We start from the raw sequence: 20,404 nt of genomic DNA on the forward strand, positions 1-20,404 counted from the left end.
TGTTTATTTTGAATGGAATGTAGATTAAGGAGTATTTCTTTTGATAAGGTGAATTCACAAGGATCCATGTCCGGCTTCAGGTTATCATTAGACCAAAGCATAGTCATGCACAATAATTAAATACTGGCAGGCTGGAATTAATGTTTGGCAGAGGAGTTATTAGAGAAAAATGAAATTGACCTAAAAGATACCAGGCCAGCTGCTGAGCTGCAACTCACAGGAGGCTGGGGAAGCCAAAGTGGCTTTTCTCCATTGACCTCAGCAATCAATGCTAATGTGCAAACCTAAGGTTATTTAATTAAAATTTAATTAAAAAAATTCTAAGGTAACAAAACAGGATTTTTACTATAAAATTAAGTCAGCATGTAATAAAAAATAAAGGCCAAATCTTGTATCTTTACTCACCTGAGTAACCCTAGTGCCTTCAATGAGCTAACTCCCATGAGTAAATGTCACAGAATCAGACCCTAAAATAATGGCGGGCAAGATATCATAGGAATGGAGGGCAAAATGCCATCATAGTAATCGTCTTGTTCTGTCACAGGATGGTAAGAATTTATTTCCAGCACCTTTACCAAGAACAATGCCACCTTCTGTCCCTGCAAAACAAAAAACTGTGCAAGAACTAGAAGCTGAGAAAAAAGCCACAGTCTCACCATTCAGGAAAACCATGACATCGGCTGGAGTTTACACAGCAGGTAAAAATGATTCGCCAAGAAATATTTGGCTGCACAATGCATTTTGTTTTCATTTCCTTCAATCTGCCTGGCATTTAAACATGAGTCTTGCTAGGAATAAGTTGTAGTTACTTAGAAATAAAACCAACTCCTGAACTGGACCTGTGCACAGTGGCCTAACACAGAAAAGTAGCAGAAAAAGTTAAGTGATCTGATAACTTAAGTTACTTTCCATGTGAATGAGAGGCTAGAAAATGGTATTAGGGTATAGGTTAGTTTTCTGATGTTCTGTGTTAAATCATTCCATGCTTTGCGTAACAAAGAAACTTGCCCTGGTAGTAATCACATATATAATAAAGAGCCAATATAATATAGTTTATGGGTAAGATCTAAAGTCCATTGATATGAATGATTCTAACTTGAAAGAGTTTGGGATCAGGCTTTTAATGCACTATATATTTCCAAATGACATTGTCAGTGCTCTGGTTATTATACTTTGAAAAAAAACTGTATTAAAGTAGAAAATAAACCGGATAACAAGGTTTTGAGTTTAGCTAGTAATGTTTTCACTCATAAACAACATTGCATTGTTCTGTCTTTATTAAGTTTATTTAGAAAAGCAAGGGTAGAATTAATATAAAAATAATCTTTAATGTAAGTGACAACAGGACATTTTGACACACCTTTGTAAGGGCTGTTCACCTTTGAAATCTTGTGCTAGATAAATGCGCAATAGGAGTAGCCATTAGTCGAAGGAAAGGAATTTTCTGGCAGGGGAGAAAATGGACTTTAAAGGGGTGAAAAAAAGGAAAATCTAAGAACTTGCTTTCATTTAGTAAATCTTCCCTAATTCAGTCCTTGTGTGGTACCCCAAAAACCTCCCACACTGCCTCATCACAGTGGTTTTACCATCATTGGGTAATCGGCTTGTAGATAAATTCATTACTGAATACTGTCCTTGGAGTATAATCACTTTAATATCCCGCCCTGGAGATGTGTTTTCTTTGATTAATGCTGTCTAAATGCAAGTTTAAATATTCTAATAAAGCCTTCTCAGGCTGGTTAGCACTTCAAAAATTAATACACACATACCCAGCTCCCCAACCCCCACTAAGAGCCAGATTCTGACACTCTTATTCATGAGTACTACTCTGCTCAGAGAGTGGTCCAATTGATTTAACTGGGACAGTGCAAGTAATAAAGTATGGAATGGGGCAGAAACTGGTGCTCTGTAAACAAAAAATATAATTGTAACCATGTATTTGTGACTATGGTACATTCTTTTCCTAGAGGAAAAATAATTTTTGAAATTCTAATGTGTATGGTCAGGCAGACAAGACAAGTATTGTACTAAAGGAGATGATAGAATTTGTACCAGTGGAGTATTGTTGAAATGTTTGTGCGGTCTGCCTGTTTCAGTAATATACAGCTGCTACACTGTGGTCTGTTTTCCTACTACAGCAGTGAAGGTTGTGAGACGTCATTGGAGAATCTACGCTATTTTTCATTTTGCTTTTTTTTTTTTTTTTTTATTAATTATTCTGCTATGATTTGTTCAAGCTCAATATTTTGTTTTCAGAGATTTTTATTGTTGGCATCTCCAGGTCTGGATCCCAAGGCTGGAACAGATAAATTGAACTGAATTCTACTCTAGGCAAGGTTTAGTTCTGGCAGAAATAAGGAATAAAAGTTATGTGTATAAAAGCATGTCTAGGAGCCTTCTCCTGTTCCCACTGATGTCAGTGGCAAAGCTTCATTGGAACAGGGTTGGGTTCTTGCTCTGCTTTTATTTTATGCCTAATAAAGAAAAGTGCTTTTTTAATTCTTCCGAGCACATGCTTTTCTTTTTAGGCTTGACAGGTGTTTTAGGATTGGGACTTATTTCTCCTAATGCTGCTTTTACTCAAATGGTGACCACATTTGGTCTCGCTGGAATCGTTGGCTATCACACTGTCTGGGGTGTCACACCAGCTCTGCATTCGCCTCTCATGTCAGTAACAAATGCAATTTCTGGTAAGTGCACTCCTTTCTTTTCTTGTGTGTTTTGTTATGAGAGATTTAGGGTCAAATTCTCTGCTGGGACACTTATACAGATGCGGAAACTGAGACATAAAGAGCGTAAGTGACTTACCCAAGGCCAGTGAGTGAGTCACTGTTACAACTGGGATTAGAATGTCGGAGTTCATAGAATCATAGAGTTGGAAGGGACCTCAGGAGGTCATCTAGTCCAACCCCCTGCTCAAAGCAGGACTAACCAAGACTAACCTCAACTAAATAAGTTCCTGTCTCTCAAATCCTTGCTCCGTGCTCTTGACATTGCTGCCTTTAGTCTTATATACCCGGTGAACAACCACACACAGAACTCTCACGAGAATCACACAGCCCCAGGACTGAGTGAGGATCATCCCTTTTAAAGCTGAAGCCAATATATTGGCTGTTAAGGTATATAACAGATACAAATAGCTGTGTGAGGAATAATAGCATGGGGGAAAATGTAACACAGATCACGGCAATAACAAGAAGTGGGTATGCCTAGCGTCACTTAGACACTTTCTAGGCTGTATTCCTTTCCACATCCTTTTGTCTGGTTGTGATCTGTGGAGGGACACAAGGAGTCTGACACAACTGTAATCCCTACTCTTGGTGGGGATGGAGTGCAGAGACTCTTCTCTTATCAGATAGGTCTGCACTGCACCCTCCTTACGTCAAAGTGTAGGGTACATACACTGCACGCCCCCTCACCCCTTCCCCAACACAGTATAAATAGCAGCGTAGATGATGAGGCACTGCTTAGGTGAGTAAAAACATGCTGGAACCCATAGGTATATACTCTACATGGCTCTATGCACCCAAAGCATCCTTCCCTCATCTACACTGCTGTTTTTAGCAGTATAGTGACCCACTGCTGGAGTCTCTGCCAGCTACAGGCAATGGGGAGGCAGTGGGTAAAGGCTCTGGCAGGGTGCTGAGAGGGAAACATGCTGCCTCATCCAAAAGGGATCTTCCTCCTGCACACATGATCTGGGGAGGAAGGCTCAATCCCTAGTTTCCACAGGCCGCTTCCTCCTTTCCCCAAAATGGCCCTGTGGATTCACAGCACAGTTTAGACCCTGGGCTGTAGAGAGACTCTGTATTCCTACATGCCTGCAAAGCACCTCGCACACTGCACTGTGTGAATGATGAATAATAATATAATAGTGATCTTACAAGTAGTGTGCTGTGCCTGCATAGCCTGGCAGAAACTGAATTTCTTGTAACCTAGATCACAGCTCAGATTATCGAACTATTTCGTCACTCAGCTTCCTGAAGGAGTGAGATGTTGCAATGCTATCTAAATGTGATGGATTTCATATGGCATCCTAACCGTACCACTGCACCTTAGCAACACTGTGCTGACATTATTAATCATGTTTACTGTCTTAGTACCTAAGGACCCACCAAGAATGGTGCCCTAGAGTGCTAGGCACTGTGCAGATACAGAGTAGCAGCCAGTCCCTATCCCAAAGAGCTTACAACCTCAATAGACCAGACAGATACCGGGTGGGGGAAGGGCTAGAACACACAAGTAGAGTGAACAATGTGATGGCGGCAAACATCACGTTAGCGGCATGATCATTTTTGTGGGGTGGGTAGTTAGGAGGGGATAAGCTAAATGGAAAGAAAAGTGAAGGGGGGGGAGGAGAAGAACAGGGCAGTGGAGAAAAGCGGCAGGAATGGAGTGAAGCTGAGGTGAAGAGACTGTTGAGGGAGGGTGAGGGAGAGGGTGAGAGCAAACAGCCAATCAGCACCGGCACAGAAAGCCCAGTCAAACGGGCAGATCAATTATGTCTGAATTCTTTATATTTATTTTGTCATCAAGTATTGATTTATTCTGTTTCCTTTAGGTCTTACCGCTGTTGGAGGTTTGGTTTTAATGGGTGGATCTTACCTTCCTTCTAGCTTGCCTCAAACTCTAGCTTTACTAGCTGCATTTGTTTCTTCTGTCAATATTGCAGGTGAGCAATGTTTTCCTCTATATCTTATGATGGATATCTGTGTGTGCTGCCTTTATAGGACATGTTTATAGGTTTCTGGACATTGGTGCATCACATTTCTATGCTCTGTGAAATGCCATCCGCTAACCACTTGGGGCAAACTTGTGAGATTTCTGTACTGTAACCATAGGCTACAACAAACACATTCAAAATCCTTCAGCAAATCCCACTAGACTCTCCTGAATTTTGCAACCTGTAGTGCACAGGTCATTCTTCTGTTTGATGAGACTCTCTGGGTTGTATTTTCCAAGGAGGATTAAAATGGCTTCTAAATTTGTACTTGCAAGTTTTTGCACACACAGAACCTGCATTTACACTCACAAATTGGGTTGTGAGATATTTAACAACCCTATATGTACACACACATGTTGTTTACATTTGCCAAAATGTGCATGCCCTGCATTGCATGTACAGATTTAGAATCTGGACTGAATCCTTGTTGAATTAAATTATAATTTGTTGAAGCTGAACGTTTTACAGGCCAGATATTTTGTCTGTTGGCATTTTCATATCTGAATTGTAATGGACAGGGAAATAGACAAACTGTTAAATTTGGATTCTACTGTAAACAAAATTGGAGGCCAGGAGCAGGTCCTTTTGAAAATTTGGCTCTAGAGGTATTTTAATTCCTACTGATTCATTGCACGCAACATTAAATGGATTAACTAGATTTTCTAATAGTAAATGCCTATCTGGAGGCTTATGTTAGGAGTAACAGTTTCTGTAGCAGAAATCAGTAGCTACTCTGTAAAGCCTCTGTTCTAAGAGAACACAGTAAAGGGTAAACACTATCAAATTTGACCCATTTCCCCATTCTACCCCAATACTGTAGATATTTCTGATACTCAGTGTGACTAAAGTTGTGCACTTAAGTCCATGATAAGGCACCTAAATAAGTGGCCTGCTTTTCAGAGGCGACGAGCACCTGGAGTTCCCACTAAGGTCAGAAGGAGCTCAGCACCTCTGAAAACCAGGCAAAAAGACAGGTACCTAATTACGCCCCTGGATGTCTAGCTTGGCAGACACCAAGATTTGAAAAGTTTCAGCTTACAAAGACAGCTAGCAGCCCAGCCTGCGCGTGCAACCTCATAACAACAAACCATTGTACCAGCATGCCACAGTGGAGAGGGGGAAATTGTTAAGAAAACAAGATTCCAAGGACTCATTATAAACAACTGTGAGCCAAAACCCATTTCCAAATTTAACTGAAATACCTATGTGCCAATTTAACTTGGCTCAGACTCCATGTTGTAAAGAATTAAAGTTCTGTTGTCAGCTGGAAAGCTGTATTTTTTCTTTGAGAATGTGGCAGTTCCAATGGATGCTAAAATATCAGCAAGGGAATAGATATAAAGGCTTTCAATAATCTCTAAATCAAATATCAATCTAATATTTGAAAATAGAGAGTATGTGCCTTGGAGTATGGTGCTTATATGACTCCCATGTCTGCAATATTTGAGCACCTCATAATCTTTTTTAATGCTTTTATCCTCACAAAATCCCCATGAGGTTGGAAGATGCTCTTATCTCCATTTTACAGACGGGGAACTAAAGCACAAGGAGGCAAAAGCCCAGATTTTTAAATGTTTTTAGACAATGCTTCACTCAGAGTTGCAATGCCTAACTCATTCAGGAGCCTAAATCTCATTTTCAAAAGTAATTTAGGTACTTAAGAGCCTCACAGACGGTCAGTGGGATTTTGGCTTCTCATTGCCTAAATCCCTATTGAAAATTATATTTAGGATCCTACATCTGTTAAGCACTGCAATGCTGAGTGCAGCTCAACCCAGATTCAGGGGCATACCATTGGGTGAAGGCTACTTGTGCCTTCCCACCTCACCTTACACATCTGTAGTAGGGCTGGCCACAGTCTGACTCCTAATAGTATCTTAGCTGTATGGAACTTTCCCAGCATCTCAATATCATTGTGCACAAATCAGTCCTGATCCACTGAAAATTATTTCCTGAAAAGTTGAAGAATGTAGGAAAAATTCTACTGGCGCTTTAATCATGGTACTTTGGAAAAAGGAATGCTTTGGGTATAAAGTGCCTGAGGAGTGAATTCATAACACCAGAGAATTGCTTTCTCTAGGATAATGAATTAAATTCTATGGTACTCTCTCTCTGTCTCTCTCTCTCAGGTAATTCCTCCTCCAGTGAATAAGGTTCATTAGTTCCTGTCCTACCATGCTGTCTGTCCTCTGTTTAAAGAGTTTTCTCTGCCCAATAATTGCCCTCCTCTTTCTGATCACTAACAGGCAAATCTTGTACCTGCTACACAGCCTGTGTAACTGGGTTGGACATTCATGCCAGGGCAGCAGGGGAAAGAATTTCCCTTCCCTCCAAGCCATGGGACAGCAGAAGAGTTGTTTCATGGCTTCTATTGCCATGTCAAGATTGCAGCACTCTCTGCTGCTTGTTTCATCTAACTCTGCAGGTCTGCGGAATAGCCAATAGATCCACATACTCCCAGAACCACCAGTCCCTTCCGTGGCATGTCCCTACCCAACTGTCCAAACTTCCACTACACTGCAGAGTTCAGGGAACCCCTTTGGAACACAGCTCTGTAGTGTGCAGTGTGTACTGCTTCCCAGATTCCTCTCCACTTCTCTTTGCACTGTAGGATTACAGTGGTTCTGCTGCATCCTATGTGCCCTCAGAGGGGAGAAGGAGGTGGGATGATGTGGCCTTCAGAGCAGTAAGTTTGAAGCTGAAAAATCCTATTAAAAAAACAAAGCAGTGGAGTAACAGAATTGAATGCGCTAGTTCTGCAAGAGACAGAAGAGAAGTCAGTTTGCTAACCACATTTGAGATAAATTTGCAACCGAAATAGTCTGCATAATGCAAACATAATACATAGGTAACCCTCACCTACTGTACAGGAGTGGTTTTTATTTCAAAGAATGTACGTGCAGGGACTCCTGTCTGCTTATTCTTACAGTTCAAGCTTATATTTCCCAACAGGCGGTTTCTTAATTACGCAACGAATGCTGGATATGTTCAAACGACCTACAGATCCACCGGAATATAATTATCTCTACCTCCTCCCTGGAGCAGTATTTGTTGGAGGATATGGTGCCTCTCTTGCCAGTGGATATAACATTGAACAGGTCAGACAACCTCAGATTTATTTTGCTCAGTTATCAGATTAGGAATCTAAGCAGCTACGCTCAGTCGTGCTAGCAAAGTTAAACAAATTAAGGGCCTAATTCTGCAAATATTTACTACTGGCCTTAATATTTACCACTATATATAATAATGGACTATTCACGGTAGTAGGAACTTGGCTCAGTATTTGCAGAATTGAGATCCTAATTTTTATTATTGGCCAAACTATTGATTTACATGGGCAAATATTCTCCATCCCTTTTCATTGGATCATGGAATCTCTTGTTTCCTTGTAATCTGTCCATGACTAAGAGTGAGGAAAAAACAGTTTTATAGCCTTTCTGTATTCCACAGTCCTTATTCAAGTAAAACTCATTTAATGCAATAAAGGACTGCAGAATTTGGCTCTGCATTTCCATTCCATGATGGTCTGTTTGTCCTTTCATTAGTTTCTTAAGGAAGGTGAAATACAGTCAAGTTACTTTGTCACCTGCCTTGCAGGGAAAAAATTGTGCATGTGTGAGTTTAAAAAAAAAAGGTCATTGAAATACAACATGGAATTTCTGAAGTATATGGTGGTGGAAATAGCATTGTTTAATTTTGGCTTTTCTCAATTTCTTTTAAATAGTCACAAAAGATCACAGGCTGCATTTTACATCATTTCCCGGCATCCTAGCAACTCAAAACATATTTATGTCATGTGTAACAAAACTCTGAACGTGCTCTTGTTATGCAGAGCAGAATCTTTAGACACATCTCTTTGCAAGAAGAAATTCTTCAATCCACTATCGACTGCAGTGAGCAAAACTGGTGACCTCAAGAATATATGTACTTGCAGAGAGCCCACAGAATCAATGACTACCCTTGGCCTGCCAGTAATGTTTCTGCATTGATTCAGGGCAAAATTTGGAAGGTGGAGTTTCTGTAAACTCTTTGAACAGGTGCTTTATTGAGAAACCCTCCTGCTCTTACTGGTTTTTAAAATAATTATTATGTATTATTTGTTGAGCACCTTGAGAGAGGTTGGCAGTTTACAGGCGTACAGGTATATAAGATCCCAAGGAGCTTACATTTTAAACTGGAATGACAATGCAGTTCTGCTTGTGCAGTTAAATTAAGCTTCTTAAAGGATTTTCTATTTCATCAAACTTTTTTTTAAACTCACACATGCACAATTTTTTCCAACGTCTTTATGAATGACCTGTATGTAGGTATAGAGAGCCTACCGATCAACTTTGCGGATAACACAAAGCTAAGGGAAGTTGCCAATACTTTGGAGGATAGCGCTAAAATTCAGAGGGATCTTGAATTGGAGAATTGGGCTACAGACAACAAAATGAAATTCAATAAAGACAAATGTAAGGCGCTACTTTTAGGGAAGAAAAATCAAATGCACACATACAAAATGGGGAATAGCTGGCTTGGCAGCAGCACTGCTGAGAAGGATCTGGGAGTTGTGGTGGAGCACAACCTCAACATGAGTCTGCAATGCAATGCAATGCTGATGCAAAAAAAAATGTGTAGTTTTAGGTTGCATTAACAGAGGCATAGCATGCAAGTTACGGGAGGTGACGGTACTGCTCTGCTCAGCACTGGTTAGGCCTCAGCTTGAGTACTGTGTCCAGTTTTGGTCACCAATGTATAGAAAGGATGTAAAGAAACTGGAAAGGATCCAGAGATGAGTGACAAATATAATCAGAGGCATGGAATACAAGCCATAAGAGCAAAGGCTGAAGGAATTGGGCATGTTTATTTTGGAAAAGAGGAGATTGAGGGGGATACTTGAAAGGTTGCTATAAAAAAGATTGAGAAAAAGTGTTCTTTTTTGTCACAGAGGGCAGGACAAGAGACAATGGGTTCTAACTATAGCACAGCAGATTGAGATTAAATCTCAGGAAAAACTTCCTACCTGTAAGAACAGAAGGACAATGGAACAGACTGTCTAGGAAGCCTGTGGAAGCTCCTTACTGGAGATTTTGAAAAGGAGGCTGGATAGCCATCTATCTTGGATGGCTTAGATACAGCAAATCCTGCATCTTGGCAGGAGGATAGACTAAATGACCCTGGCATTCCCTTGTAACCCTATGAGTCTGTGATTCTAATTCACCTCCAAATTCTTAGCTATTATTCCAAATACAGACTCCAGAAGCTGAGTCATCATTTCTTTCAGGGATAGTCTAAGCAGCAAGCTGAGGACACTGAAAGAAGGTATTTTGTGAAGGAAATGACCTAATAGTAATCAGAACCTCAAACAGAATTGAACTGGTCCTCTCTTACTAACCCTCAGGACTTCCCTTCACCCAGAAAGGTGATCGTCACCAAAAATCTGGGAAAAATGAGGTGTCAATTTTCATTAATTCTTTAAATTACTTTAAACAAAACCATTTCAGAAAAGGAAACTGATAAATATCCTGGAATTTATCAGAAGGTCATTTTGCAGTCACTAGGCATAGTTATACTGCTTATTTCCCAAACAGCTGTTTCAGGGATAGTTTTTCATTGGGACCCCATTCTTTGAAGCTGTACTAAACTAATAGTCTAGGATACCTGATACTTCGGTTAAAGGAATTAAACAATACAGTTCCCTCCAGGAAATAATACACCAAAAAGTGCTGATAGTCAAAATGTAATGTCTAATAAATACTTTCTGAGCTGTAGAACAGAAGCAGACCTGGAAACAGTAGTGGATATTTATAGCTTATTTTCTAGATACAAATAAAGCAGTAGCTCAGTGTATGCTTGCTGGATTTGATGGACCTAATAGGCCACAAGGACCAGACCAATAGTTAAAGACATTCTTTGCTGGCATAAATGGGCAAATCTCTGCTGAAGTCAAAGGCACCGCACCCATTCACACCCGTATAAAGTTGGCCGTTAGGTGTTTCCCAAATATCGACACATTTTGAAAGAGTGGAATGCACATGGAGATTAAAGATGGGATTCTAGAAGTAGAATTATCTGGTAATTCTAACAAAGCTGCAAACACAACTGTGCAGCCTAAACTGACACCATTAAAACTATTTTAGTGCTATTCCTCCTTGGCTGTTGCCTGGATACTAATTATGATATTACATATCTACATTTTTAGTAACAACCTGCAAAAAAAAAAATCTATGACAGGTGGCTGTCAGCTTCAGCTATTGATATAGATGAGTGGCAGGCAGGTCCATTTGCAATGCTTTAGCAGTTTGGTGGAAAAGGTCTCTCAGAAGCTAATCGTTCCTAAATCCCAGAAAAGCATTTTGTACATTCTTCAGTCAACATATTTCCCCACCCTTCTTTGACATGCTTGTGAGTGCCCCGTTGGTGAGGCTTATTAGGGCAAATGACTTTAAGAACTATTTACCATCGGTATTTTCTCCCTGCCTTTCTCTCTCCCTAGCTTGGTACTATGCTGACAAATCAGAATGGCTTGCAGCAGCTCTTGGGTAGTGCTGAGAGCAGCCACATACAGTACTGCACAGCATCCCACCCTCCATTTTTGAGAATCCCATTTTTGATTGCTCTTCTGTTTCTCCCAGCTGGGAAAGAGTATTTCGTATACGTGCCTTTTGTAAAGGATTTGAGTGACACGATTACTGGGAGAACTGCACCTCGGACCCCTCTTTGGTCTCTCCAAGCACACACTCTCTAGGTCTCAGGTCATCGTCTGTCTCTTGGGGAGGAATCACACGATTGTCCCAACACAGACTGGGCCCTGGGTTGCAGTCCCATGATATTAACTATGATTTACCCGAGCGGATCTGATTTATGTCCAGATCCTGCGGTTCTGTTCCCTCCAGGACAATAACAGTAATATTCAGTTATCAAGCAGCCTCTTTAAAGCAAAGTATCATTTATTTAGAACAAAAGCATTTCAGGGAAAACATAGCTAAAAAATAATAATAATAAAACAGGCTGCATGCAAGTCAAGCTTTACTCCCAAGGCTTACTGTTCCCTGGATCCGGGAAGGCCCAATTTCATTAGATTCTCTCCACGGTCTCTCTCTATCATACTGTCTGTCTAGACCGCTTCTGTCAAGCCTCACTCCTCCCCCACATCTTCCTGAAGGCTTTTGACTGTTTGATCTCCATGTTTCAAGCCTCTCACAAGAAGCTTGCATCTTCCTTGGAGACAGGATGCCTGATCCTTGAAGTTGATAATTTTGCCCATTGTCTTTCAAGTGTGTACATGGGTTTTCTTATCTGGGAAGACATTGCGTTCCTTCCCTGCTGGTTCTTCCCACAGCACAATATAAGTTAGATCAACACACTCATAGAGGAAAATCTTGTAACCATATACAATAACTTGCCCTTCCCGACTCAGTCACATACAATGTTCATAAAATTGTTCCACCTCAGTATTCATAACACTGTTACATATCAGCTCTACTTCTGCCAAACTTAGCTCTTTGGATTTCCATTTTTGAAAAGCCCTTTTGAACAGTTCTTTAAAATTGCAGCAAGCAAAGGGTCTTGTGATGGCCTTTCTGGGCTTCCATGAGGCAAGTATGGAGAGTCTTAGCATCATTTGTTACTAGGTGATTAGAGAATTATGGGTATGCAGCCTATATTATTTTTGTCACCACATTGTTTCAGATTCATGCTTATCAATGAATTCAATAATCCGGGTGGGGAAAAAGTAACCTTGAGCTTTCTTGCTTTGAAATAAAATCACATGCTTTTCAAACATGAGAAAAACCACGTTATTGATAAATGCATCATCAGGATGTCAGTCCATTTTGTGAATCAAATCACTTAAGAATCAAAGTAACAGAAAATCAATGGGAATGATGTCATAGCATTAGAATCTTTAAAATGCAGTTTAAATGACTGATTTGATAAAATATGCTTCTTCCACACACAAAGAAATGGATGATTAAAACCATTTAAAACCACAGCCAATGTGAAAGAGATGGTAAATCCAGCATAATTGTATTAAATTACTTTAAGCTTGAACTAATGTGTTATTAGTTTGTTACTCTAGGGAGAAAGTTGTAAGAACTAAATACTCTCTCTCTCTCTCACACACACACACACACACACACACACACACACACACACACACACACACACACACACACACACACGATGATGACAGGGCACTGAAGACTAATGCAAGAACATGGTAGTGCAATGGTCATGGAAATAACCAAAAATATGTACTCAAATATATATCAGTAGGGGCTGAGGCTGTGTACTTGAGAAATTCAGTTCGTGTCATGTTTGCAGAGTGGTGTGACTGAGAAATACAGGACTAGAGAATGGAGAGGAGATAGCTTAGGAAATTTCAGCACCAGGGGCTGAATAAAATGGACTCTTCCACTAATAGGCAAAGAAGAAATCATTCATATTTTAAATCCTAAACTCTTGGCATTGAATCTCCTGCTCCCCCTGCCCTAGCTGGGGATCCTGGAGGTCTTGCAACACTCTTATACTCTACCAGGAGAGAAGACTGATGTGCAATAATGCTGTGCACTATGTACTGACTTTTGCATTGTTTTACAGATGATATATTTGGGCTCAGGTCTTTGCTGTGTCGGTGCACTGGCAGGATTGTCTAGTCAGAACACTTCTAGACTTGGTAATGCCCTAGGTATGATTGGGGTGGCTGGTGGTTTAGCCGCTACGCTAGGAGCATTGAAACCATCACCAGAATTACTCGCTCAGATGTCTGCTGCCATGGCTATGGGTAGTACGATGGGTATGTACATGTAGCCTGAATTCATACTACATTCATTAGTGGTTTATTAACCAATTAATAATTCTTTATTTTTATAGGCTGAGAATATATATTTGAAAAGTAGATTAATGTCTAAACATGGCACTCTTGACTAAAAGGGGTGAAGCAGATATGTATAAAGCTTATACATTGTTTTTAAATTTGGTCATTCTTCTATGCCTTAAGCTTAAAACATACTTTTATTTCTAGGAAGTATTTTACCTGAATATGCACATGCAGGCAAGTTACAATCAAAGGAAATAGTAACCATAGCTCAAAATGGTGGCTGTTATTATAGACTTTATGATTACAGTATTACCCGGAGGCTCCTTTCCCCATCTTCCAGAGCCTCATAGATTATCTTTCATGACCTTGCTAGATTTCTTTGGAATCCTGAAAGTCTCACTGCAGACAACCCTACAGTGAATGTTTTTCAGTTGAAATTTCCCTCCATGTAATTCCAAAGAGGCAGTGGACAGCACAACCGGGAAAATTTAAAATCCTCCTATTCATTACTTACGCAAATCCCAAATGTTCTTACTGCCAATAGTTTTGTTTAATATTAATTAATTAACTAATAGGGAGGTAGGGGGGAAAGAATTAGCAAGTATGTTCATGGATCCCAATACATTTGAAAGACTGGACTGTAGTCAAGACTACTAGAACTGTAAATCCTGATATTTGTACTGGCAGAAGGTTTATATCAGAGTATGCTGACCGTCTTAGCAGGGTACAAATCCAGCCCTATTCTATTCCACATTTCAGCCCAGAGGGAATGGAACTTTGGGAGTTGTAATCTCCAAGGAACATGGGAGTTGGAGGACTGACAGCAAGGAATGCTGGGAAGGAGCATTCCCAGCTTGTGACAGAACATAGTGTACTCTCCCAGTGTCCCCAGGGACCTTTTGCCTGCCTACTCCTTATGAGCAGAATACATCTGGGAGATGTGACTGATGCGCCCAAAGCACCCCCTTCCCAAGGAAGAGGTTGTGGCTTCAAAGCCCCCATCTGGCTCTGCTTCTTATAGTCTGTTGTCTCAGAATGTTCTTTTAATATACTCTTGGAGGAGATTTAAATTAGGTTATAATTTCCTACAACTATTATGTTTCTATTGTATTGCACAAAAAGAAAAACAACATAAGAAAGCAAACAATCCTCTGTTGCTTAACTGCCTGTTTATGCTTCAAGAGAGGATGAAATACAATACAATATTTTAATCTTGGATCTAAATCATTTCATTTTACAGGTCTCACCATTGCGAAACGGATTGAAATCTCTGACCTTCCACAGCTTGTAGCTGCATTTCACAGTCTGGTTGGTTTGGCAGCAGTTTTTACATGTATTGCTGAGTACATGATTGAATATCCACACCTCGATGTTCACCCTTCTGCCAATGTTCTCAAAACTGTGGCATATTTGGGTACCTACATTGGGGGTGTAACCTTCAGCGGTTCATTAGTGGCTTATGGAAAACTACAAGGTACTCTCTTCTTTGGTCTGTGTCATGTTAAGTAATTTAGGATGGGATTTCCAAAGGTTTCTAAGGGAGTGAGGTGCTGCTTGCAGTGGGAGTTGGGTAGCTAGCTTTTAGGTCCTTTTGAAAATCACTGCCTTTTACAGCAGTGTTAATTTGACACGTTTGGTGGAATTAGGTGGCCAAAAGATGACGTTAGATGGTTATTGGTAACAGCCTCCAAGTAATTCTCTCATGTAATCTTCCAGAAGGAGAATGAGTGCTTGTTTACACTCCCTCAGATGTAGTGAGGATTAAGGTTCTGAGGAGGATAAATAGGGCCATAGAAAACGTGTGAAGAGCTCCTGTAGACTATATCTGGATCCATTATTTTTTCAGTTCTAATATGGCAATGGAAAGCTACTCCAGTGTGAAATGAAAGAATTATGGCCATAAAAACTAATCAAATTGCTCCATAACTGAACACCTGTGAAAAATATACAAGCCATTAATGGTGCATGATATACTTGGTCCCCATTAGCAATGGCAGAGCAATCATACTTCATGGGAGGCTGCTCTGGTGCCGTCTGCCTCACCCTGTTTTATAGACTCATAGAAATGATGTCAAGGGAACCACTGAGTATGTCAAATCCTGATGTGGTTATTTGAGGAAGCAGTCTGATGGCAGGATCGCTCTTGGCTGGCATTTAGGACCAAACAGGATTCCTTCGCTTACAGCTGAAATTGGAAACTGCATTGCCAGCCTGGGGGGTGAAGAGGCTTCAGGGTGACCCTGGCTGTTTAAAAGCAGGGAATGGTGTATGTGAACTGCTCTCCCAGAAAACGGACGATTGAGAGGGATCCCCATCCTCAAAGACTGTTGACTGGGCAGACCCCTTAATGGCAGAGATAGGACAGCCAATAGGGCTGGAGGTTTCCCCAAAGGCTGTCCACTCACATGTGGAAAAAGACCAGCTCCTGGTTGCTGAGAATTGAAGAGCAGCTGCTGGGAAGTAGGGAACCCCAAACAACTGTACCTCTGCCTTGTATCTTCAATGGGCCAAACTTTCCTTAAGATAAATTGATCACTGTGGAACCAGCTTCTTTGGGCTTCTGATTCTGTATCTGTCCTTACAGCTTCTCAGAGATTCCAGTACTTTAACATTAAACATGTTTATATAATAAAATGACTGAAGTGTTAAAACCTTAGTGTTTGATTCCAGGTTTATTGAACTCAGCATCGCTCCTTTTACCTGGTCGCCATTACTTGAATGGTGGGTTGCTGGCAGCATCAGTGGGTGGCCTGCTGCTGTTTATGCAGGACCCAAGCTACACTACCGGAATGGCCTGTCTTCTTGGTGTTTCAGGACTTTCCTCAATCATGGTAAGAACACAAGACTGACTCAGTGCAAACAAAGGAAATAGAAAGTTCTTGCACTCAACTCCAGCTTTTGCTGACTGCCCGCAAAATGCAGACCTGCACATCAGCTGAAAAATTTGGCACCATTGTAAGGACTCCACAAAGCACTATACAAAATATTTATGGTGCCCTATAGAAATTCCATGACAAACCACTGCAGGATCCCACAAACTATACTGCTGGTATCCAAAACATTTTTGCTAAGGGCAGCGCAGTAAAACAAGCTATTGTTTTTCTAGTCAGATGTATGTGTAATCCTATACTCTAAACCATGGCTATAGATATCTGATTTTGGAAAGATGTTAAAGAGACTAAGTGTCCAGTCCTGTGAGTTGCTGAGTGGGTTCAATTGTGTAAATGAGAATTCAGAGTGCTCAGTTCCTCACAGAATCAGACCCATTATGTATGTATTATCAGACCCAGATATGTATAATCATTAAATAGCCAAGTTCTTGTACTCAGGTATTTGATGATTGGTTCGTTTTATTTTTTAATCAACATGTTAGTAATAATGTTGTCATTCTTTAAATGCGAGTTTCCTTTAGCTTTTCCTCTCATGGTATGTACTAAATTGCAGGGAGTCACACTTACGGCAGCTATCGGTGGTGCAGATATGCCTGTGGTCATCACTGTATTGAACAGCTATTCTGGATGGGCTTTGTGTGCAGAAGGATTTCTTCTTAACAACAACCTGATGACAATTGTTGGTGCCTTGATTGGATCCTCTGGAGCAATTCTCTCTTACATCATGTGTGTGGTAAGATGGAAGTATACATGCTTGAGCTAACAAGCTGACTTTGGTGAAACAAGTCTAGAGCTTCTACTGTGGGAACTTTTGAAAATGAGAAACTGTAGAAGACTGGGATGGCCCAAGGGTTCAATTGCTAGTTTAAATCCAGTTCAAACCGGTATAAATAATCAAAAGTCATTGCAGTCTGATAACTGGTGGAGTTCTAGAATTAGGATGTGGTACACAAACATTTTAGATGCAATGAGCAATTGGTGATCTCAGTTTAGTTCCTAATGGTCTCAGAAACCACTACCACCATTGGCACTGACTGGCACTCATATTGACCTGGATACTAAATTACTCTTACTTTAGATGTGATCCTTCCAGGTCAGATTGGTGGGATTGTAGTGTGGGGAAGCTTGCACTGCTGTTGCCTGAACTGTACGTGGTCTCTGAATAAACAGTCTCTAGCATTGTCAATCCATCATCTAACCTTACTTTTCAAAATGAAATAAGTAGTGTGATTTGCTTTGTAATTCCAGTACTGTCAATCAGCATTTTGACAAGGACCAAACAATCTGCAATGAAAAATCTCACCTCGTGACAGGCTTTAATGAAACATGCTGTTTTATAATGAGCAAGAGGGGAGTTCTTTTAAAAAAAATCAGCGCCTTTGTTTCTCTAGAGAAAAATGTTAGAGTGGCTTTGCGAGAAGAAAAATGGTTAGACCATGACTGAAAAACATAAGAATTTCTCAAAGGCACGTTTGAAACCCTTTGTTCAAAATGTATGGGTTATATGCCAAGTGGGATACTGTAGCTTTCCAAATAGAATATTGAACTATTGAACCGTTGCTGTATCGTCTTCAGAGTCTTGTTAAAGTACACTTTAATGAGCTGAACAATAATGCAGCTTGCCTTTGGAAACAAACTACAGGAGGATTCCCATTAAATGAACTGTTTTTTTTGGAGTTCTCTGAATGTAATCAGAACTATTGCTTTTGACCAATGCGCTCATTTAATGTCTTCCCACATAGGCCATGAATAGGTCTTTGCCAAATGTGATTTTGGGTGGATATGGTACATCTTCTACGGGTGGAGGGAAACCTATGGAAATTGTTGGAACACATACTGAAGTTGGAACTGACCAAGCCATTGAAATGATAAAGGAAGCTAACTCTATCATCATTACTCCTGGTAAGAGTTCAGATATTTTTATATATTTAACAATGGGCTTTTCAGGATAACTCAGTTATTACACAACATTCTGTTTAGCTAAAGGAATGAGCAGAAATTATTCTGGTAAAATATCTGTGAAAGAATAAGGGTGTCTACCTAGGAAAGTTAAAGAACCATGTGGGGATTTAAAAATTGATATTCTACACACTGAAAAAAACTTGCTAAACTAGGAAAATCACATAAGAAGATAGTGTAATTACATCTCATTGGTATTGAAAAGCCCCAAGCTGATTTGTTATAAAGACCAAATACATCACAAGCCCATTTAGGAAAAACATGCATATCATCCCCAGGCCTGCAGGGACAGAGGGCCTGATTTCATCAGTTTTACACCATTTTCACTCCATTGAATTCTCATAGGCTCGTAGACTTTAAGGTCAGAAGGGACCATCATGATCATCTAGTCTGACCTCTTGCACATGGCTGGCCACAGAACCTCACCCACCCATTCCTGAATTCAGTGGATTTACTCCTGATTTACACTATTGGAAGTGAGTTCAAAATCAGTCCAACCTGTGATGAATCAGTGCCTCATTTTACAGAATAGGAGCCCCATAGGCTCTCAAGAGAGTCCTGTCTGTCCTCCTCAGATTAAAAAAATAGAGACATGGCAGAGGGCCTCAAGGGTAGTGAAAATTGGGGATACAAACCTGGCATGTAAAAGCAGACTTGTCCTGAAATGCACTTCACACTCTCTGGATGGTGCTATTATTGTGGCACAGGGGCATGGAATTTTCAGTTACTTGAGTTACTTCAAGGATTTTACTTTTCCCCAAATACTTACAAAAGAAAATTAATTTCTAGCTACTAAATTCCTAAAAATTAATAAACCAACTCCTGCAGACTTCACTCAGAGTAATCTCCCATTGAACTCAATGGGAGTTTTCTCTAAGAACGGCAACGCCTGGCCCAATATGTGGCCAGATGTTAATTCATTTCAAATTTGCAACAACAACCACCACCAACCAACCAAACAAAAAATCAGTTGTACAATATTTAAGGCAATTTTTAACTCTGTGAGTGTAACTATACGTGGAAAACATGTCTTGAGATCAGGAAGCATTCTTCACCCATCTAATATAGCTGCAGGATATTATGTCCAGTGGATTTAAATATGCCAGATCAGATTCTTCTTTCATTGCAGTAAACCACAGAAAGTTAGTGTGTTTTATGAATGTGTTTTTTAACAGCAAAAGGCCTTGGTCCCAAATGTGTAGGAAAAAAGATTCTTAACTAAAATAGCTATTGTGCATTGGATTGCCTGCAGGGATTGAATGTTTGTTATCGTGCCAACCCTCTACTTGGCAGCTCAGCTGGAATCTGAGTTTGGGTGCTGGGCCCGGCCTCTCTCTCTCTCTCTCTCTGAACTATAGAGGTTAGAAATGTTGCACACACCTAGCACTACGTGCAAGCAAAGCCCTCCAGCTGACCCAGGAGTGCAGTTGGTTGGCTCCAAATGCAGCTGCATGCGGCCCTTCTGGAAGGTTCATCTTGATGAGGGGCCTCTGTAACGAGAAGGGATAAAGTGGAAGGAAAGGAAGGGGACTGTCTGAGTGTCCCCCATCCAAATATGTTGTTTTTAAGAAAAAATAGTTATTCAAAGAATAACAGTAAAGGCCAATGTTTATTTTTGCAGCAACATTTGAAAATTAGGTCAATAGCCCTAAGAATTTGTTGTTGGTCAAGATGTTTATATTCTCCTCCCTAGGAGCTTAAAGAAATTTGTTTTATGGGGCTTGGAGACTTTATTTGGAACACGCTTATGAATTCTGATTAGAGCTCTGTGCAGTATTAAATAAGGATCTCTTGATTCTTTCTAATCAGAGTCTGGGATGTGGGCAATTTAAAAAAATGTCATTCAGTTGTCTGCTTTGGATTTATTGCTGTATAAGCTATATGATGACGATGGTAAATGTTTCTAATAATTCAACCCGTGTGCACATAGAGAAGATCATAACAGCTGTGGCCAGTACCTCTGGGAGGCAGTGGATCAGATCCTGGGTTTTGTGTGAGTTGGGGAGGTAAGGTTCTAAGCCACCTCTA

The 20,404-nt window shown here is 40.4% G+C and overlaps 1 protein-coding gene across 1 annotated transcript in view; it reads left to right on the forward strand.

The window, feature by feature from the left end:
• The window catches only part of LOC137158150 (NAD(P) transhydrogenase, mitochondrial-like), a 68,532-nt gene that overhangs the window by 37,846 nt on the left and 10,282 nt on the right, over positions 1 to 20,404 (forward strand). Inside the window, exons 10-18 of the mRNA XM_067555776.1 lie at positions 545 to 698; positions 2,529 to 2,690; positions 4,562 to 4,672; positions 7,676 to 7,821; positions 13,307 to 13,502; positions 14,767 to 15,000; positions 16,197 to 16,357; positions 16,971 to 17,150; positions 18,160 to 18,319. Of these exons, the coding sequence (XP_067411877.1) occupies positions 545 to 698; positions 2,529 to 2,690; positions 4,562 to 4,672; positions 7,676 to 7,821; positions 13,307 to 13,502; positions 14,767 to 15,000; positions 16,197 to 16,357; positions 16,971 to 17,150; positions 18,160 to 18,319 (1,504 nt within the window). The remainder of the gene's footprint in view (positions 1 to 544; positions 699 to 2,528; positions 2,691 to 4,561; positions 4,673 to 7,675; positions 7,822 to 13,306; positions 13,503 to 14,766; positions 15,001 to 16,196; positions 16,358 to 16,970; positions 17,151 to 18,159; positions 18,320 to 20,404) is intronic.

This window comes from Emydura macquarii, unplaced genomic scaffold (assembly GCF_026122565.2).
Source record: "Emydura macquarii macquarii isolate MOO-44397 ecotype Brisbane River unplaced genomic scaffold, CSIRO-AGI_Emac_v2 contig_1644, whole genome shotgun sequence".
Taxonomy (NCBI): domain Eukaryota; kingdom Metazoa; phylum Chordata; order Testudines; family Chelidae; genus Emydura; species Emydura macquarii.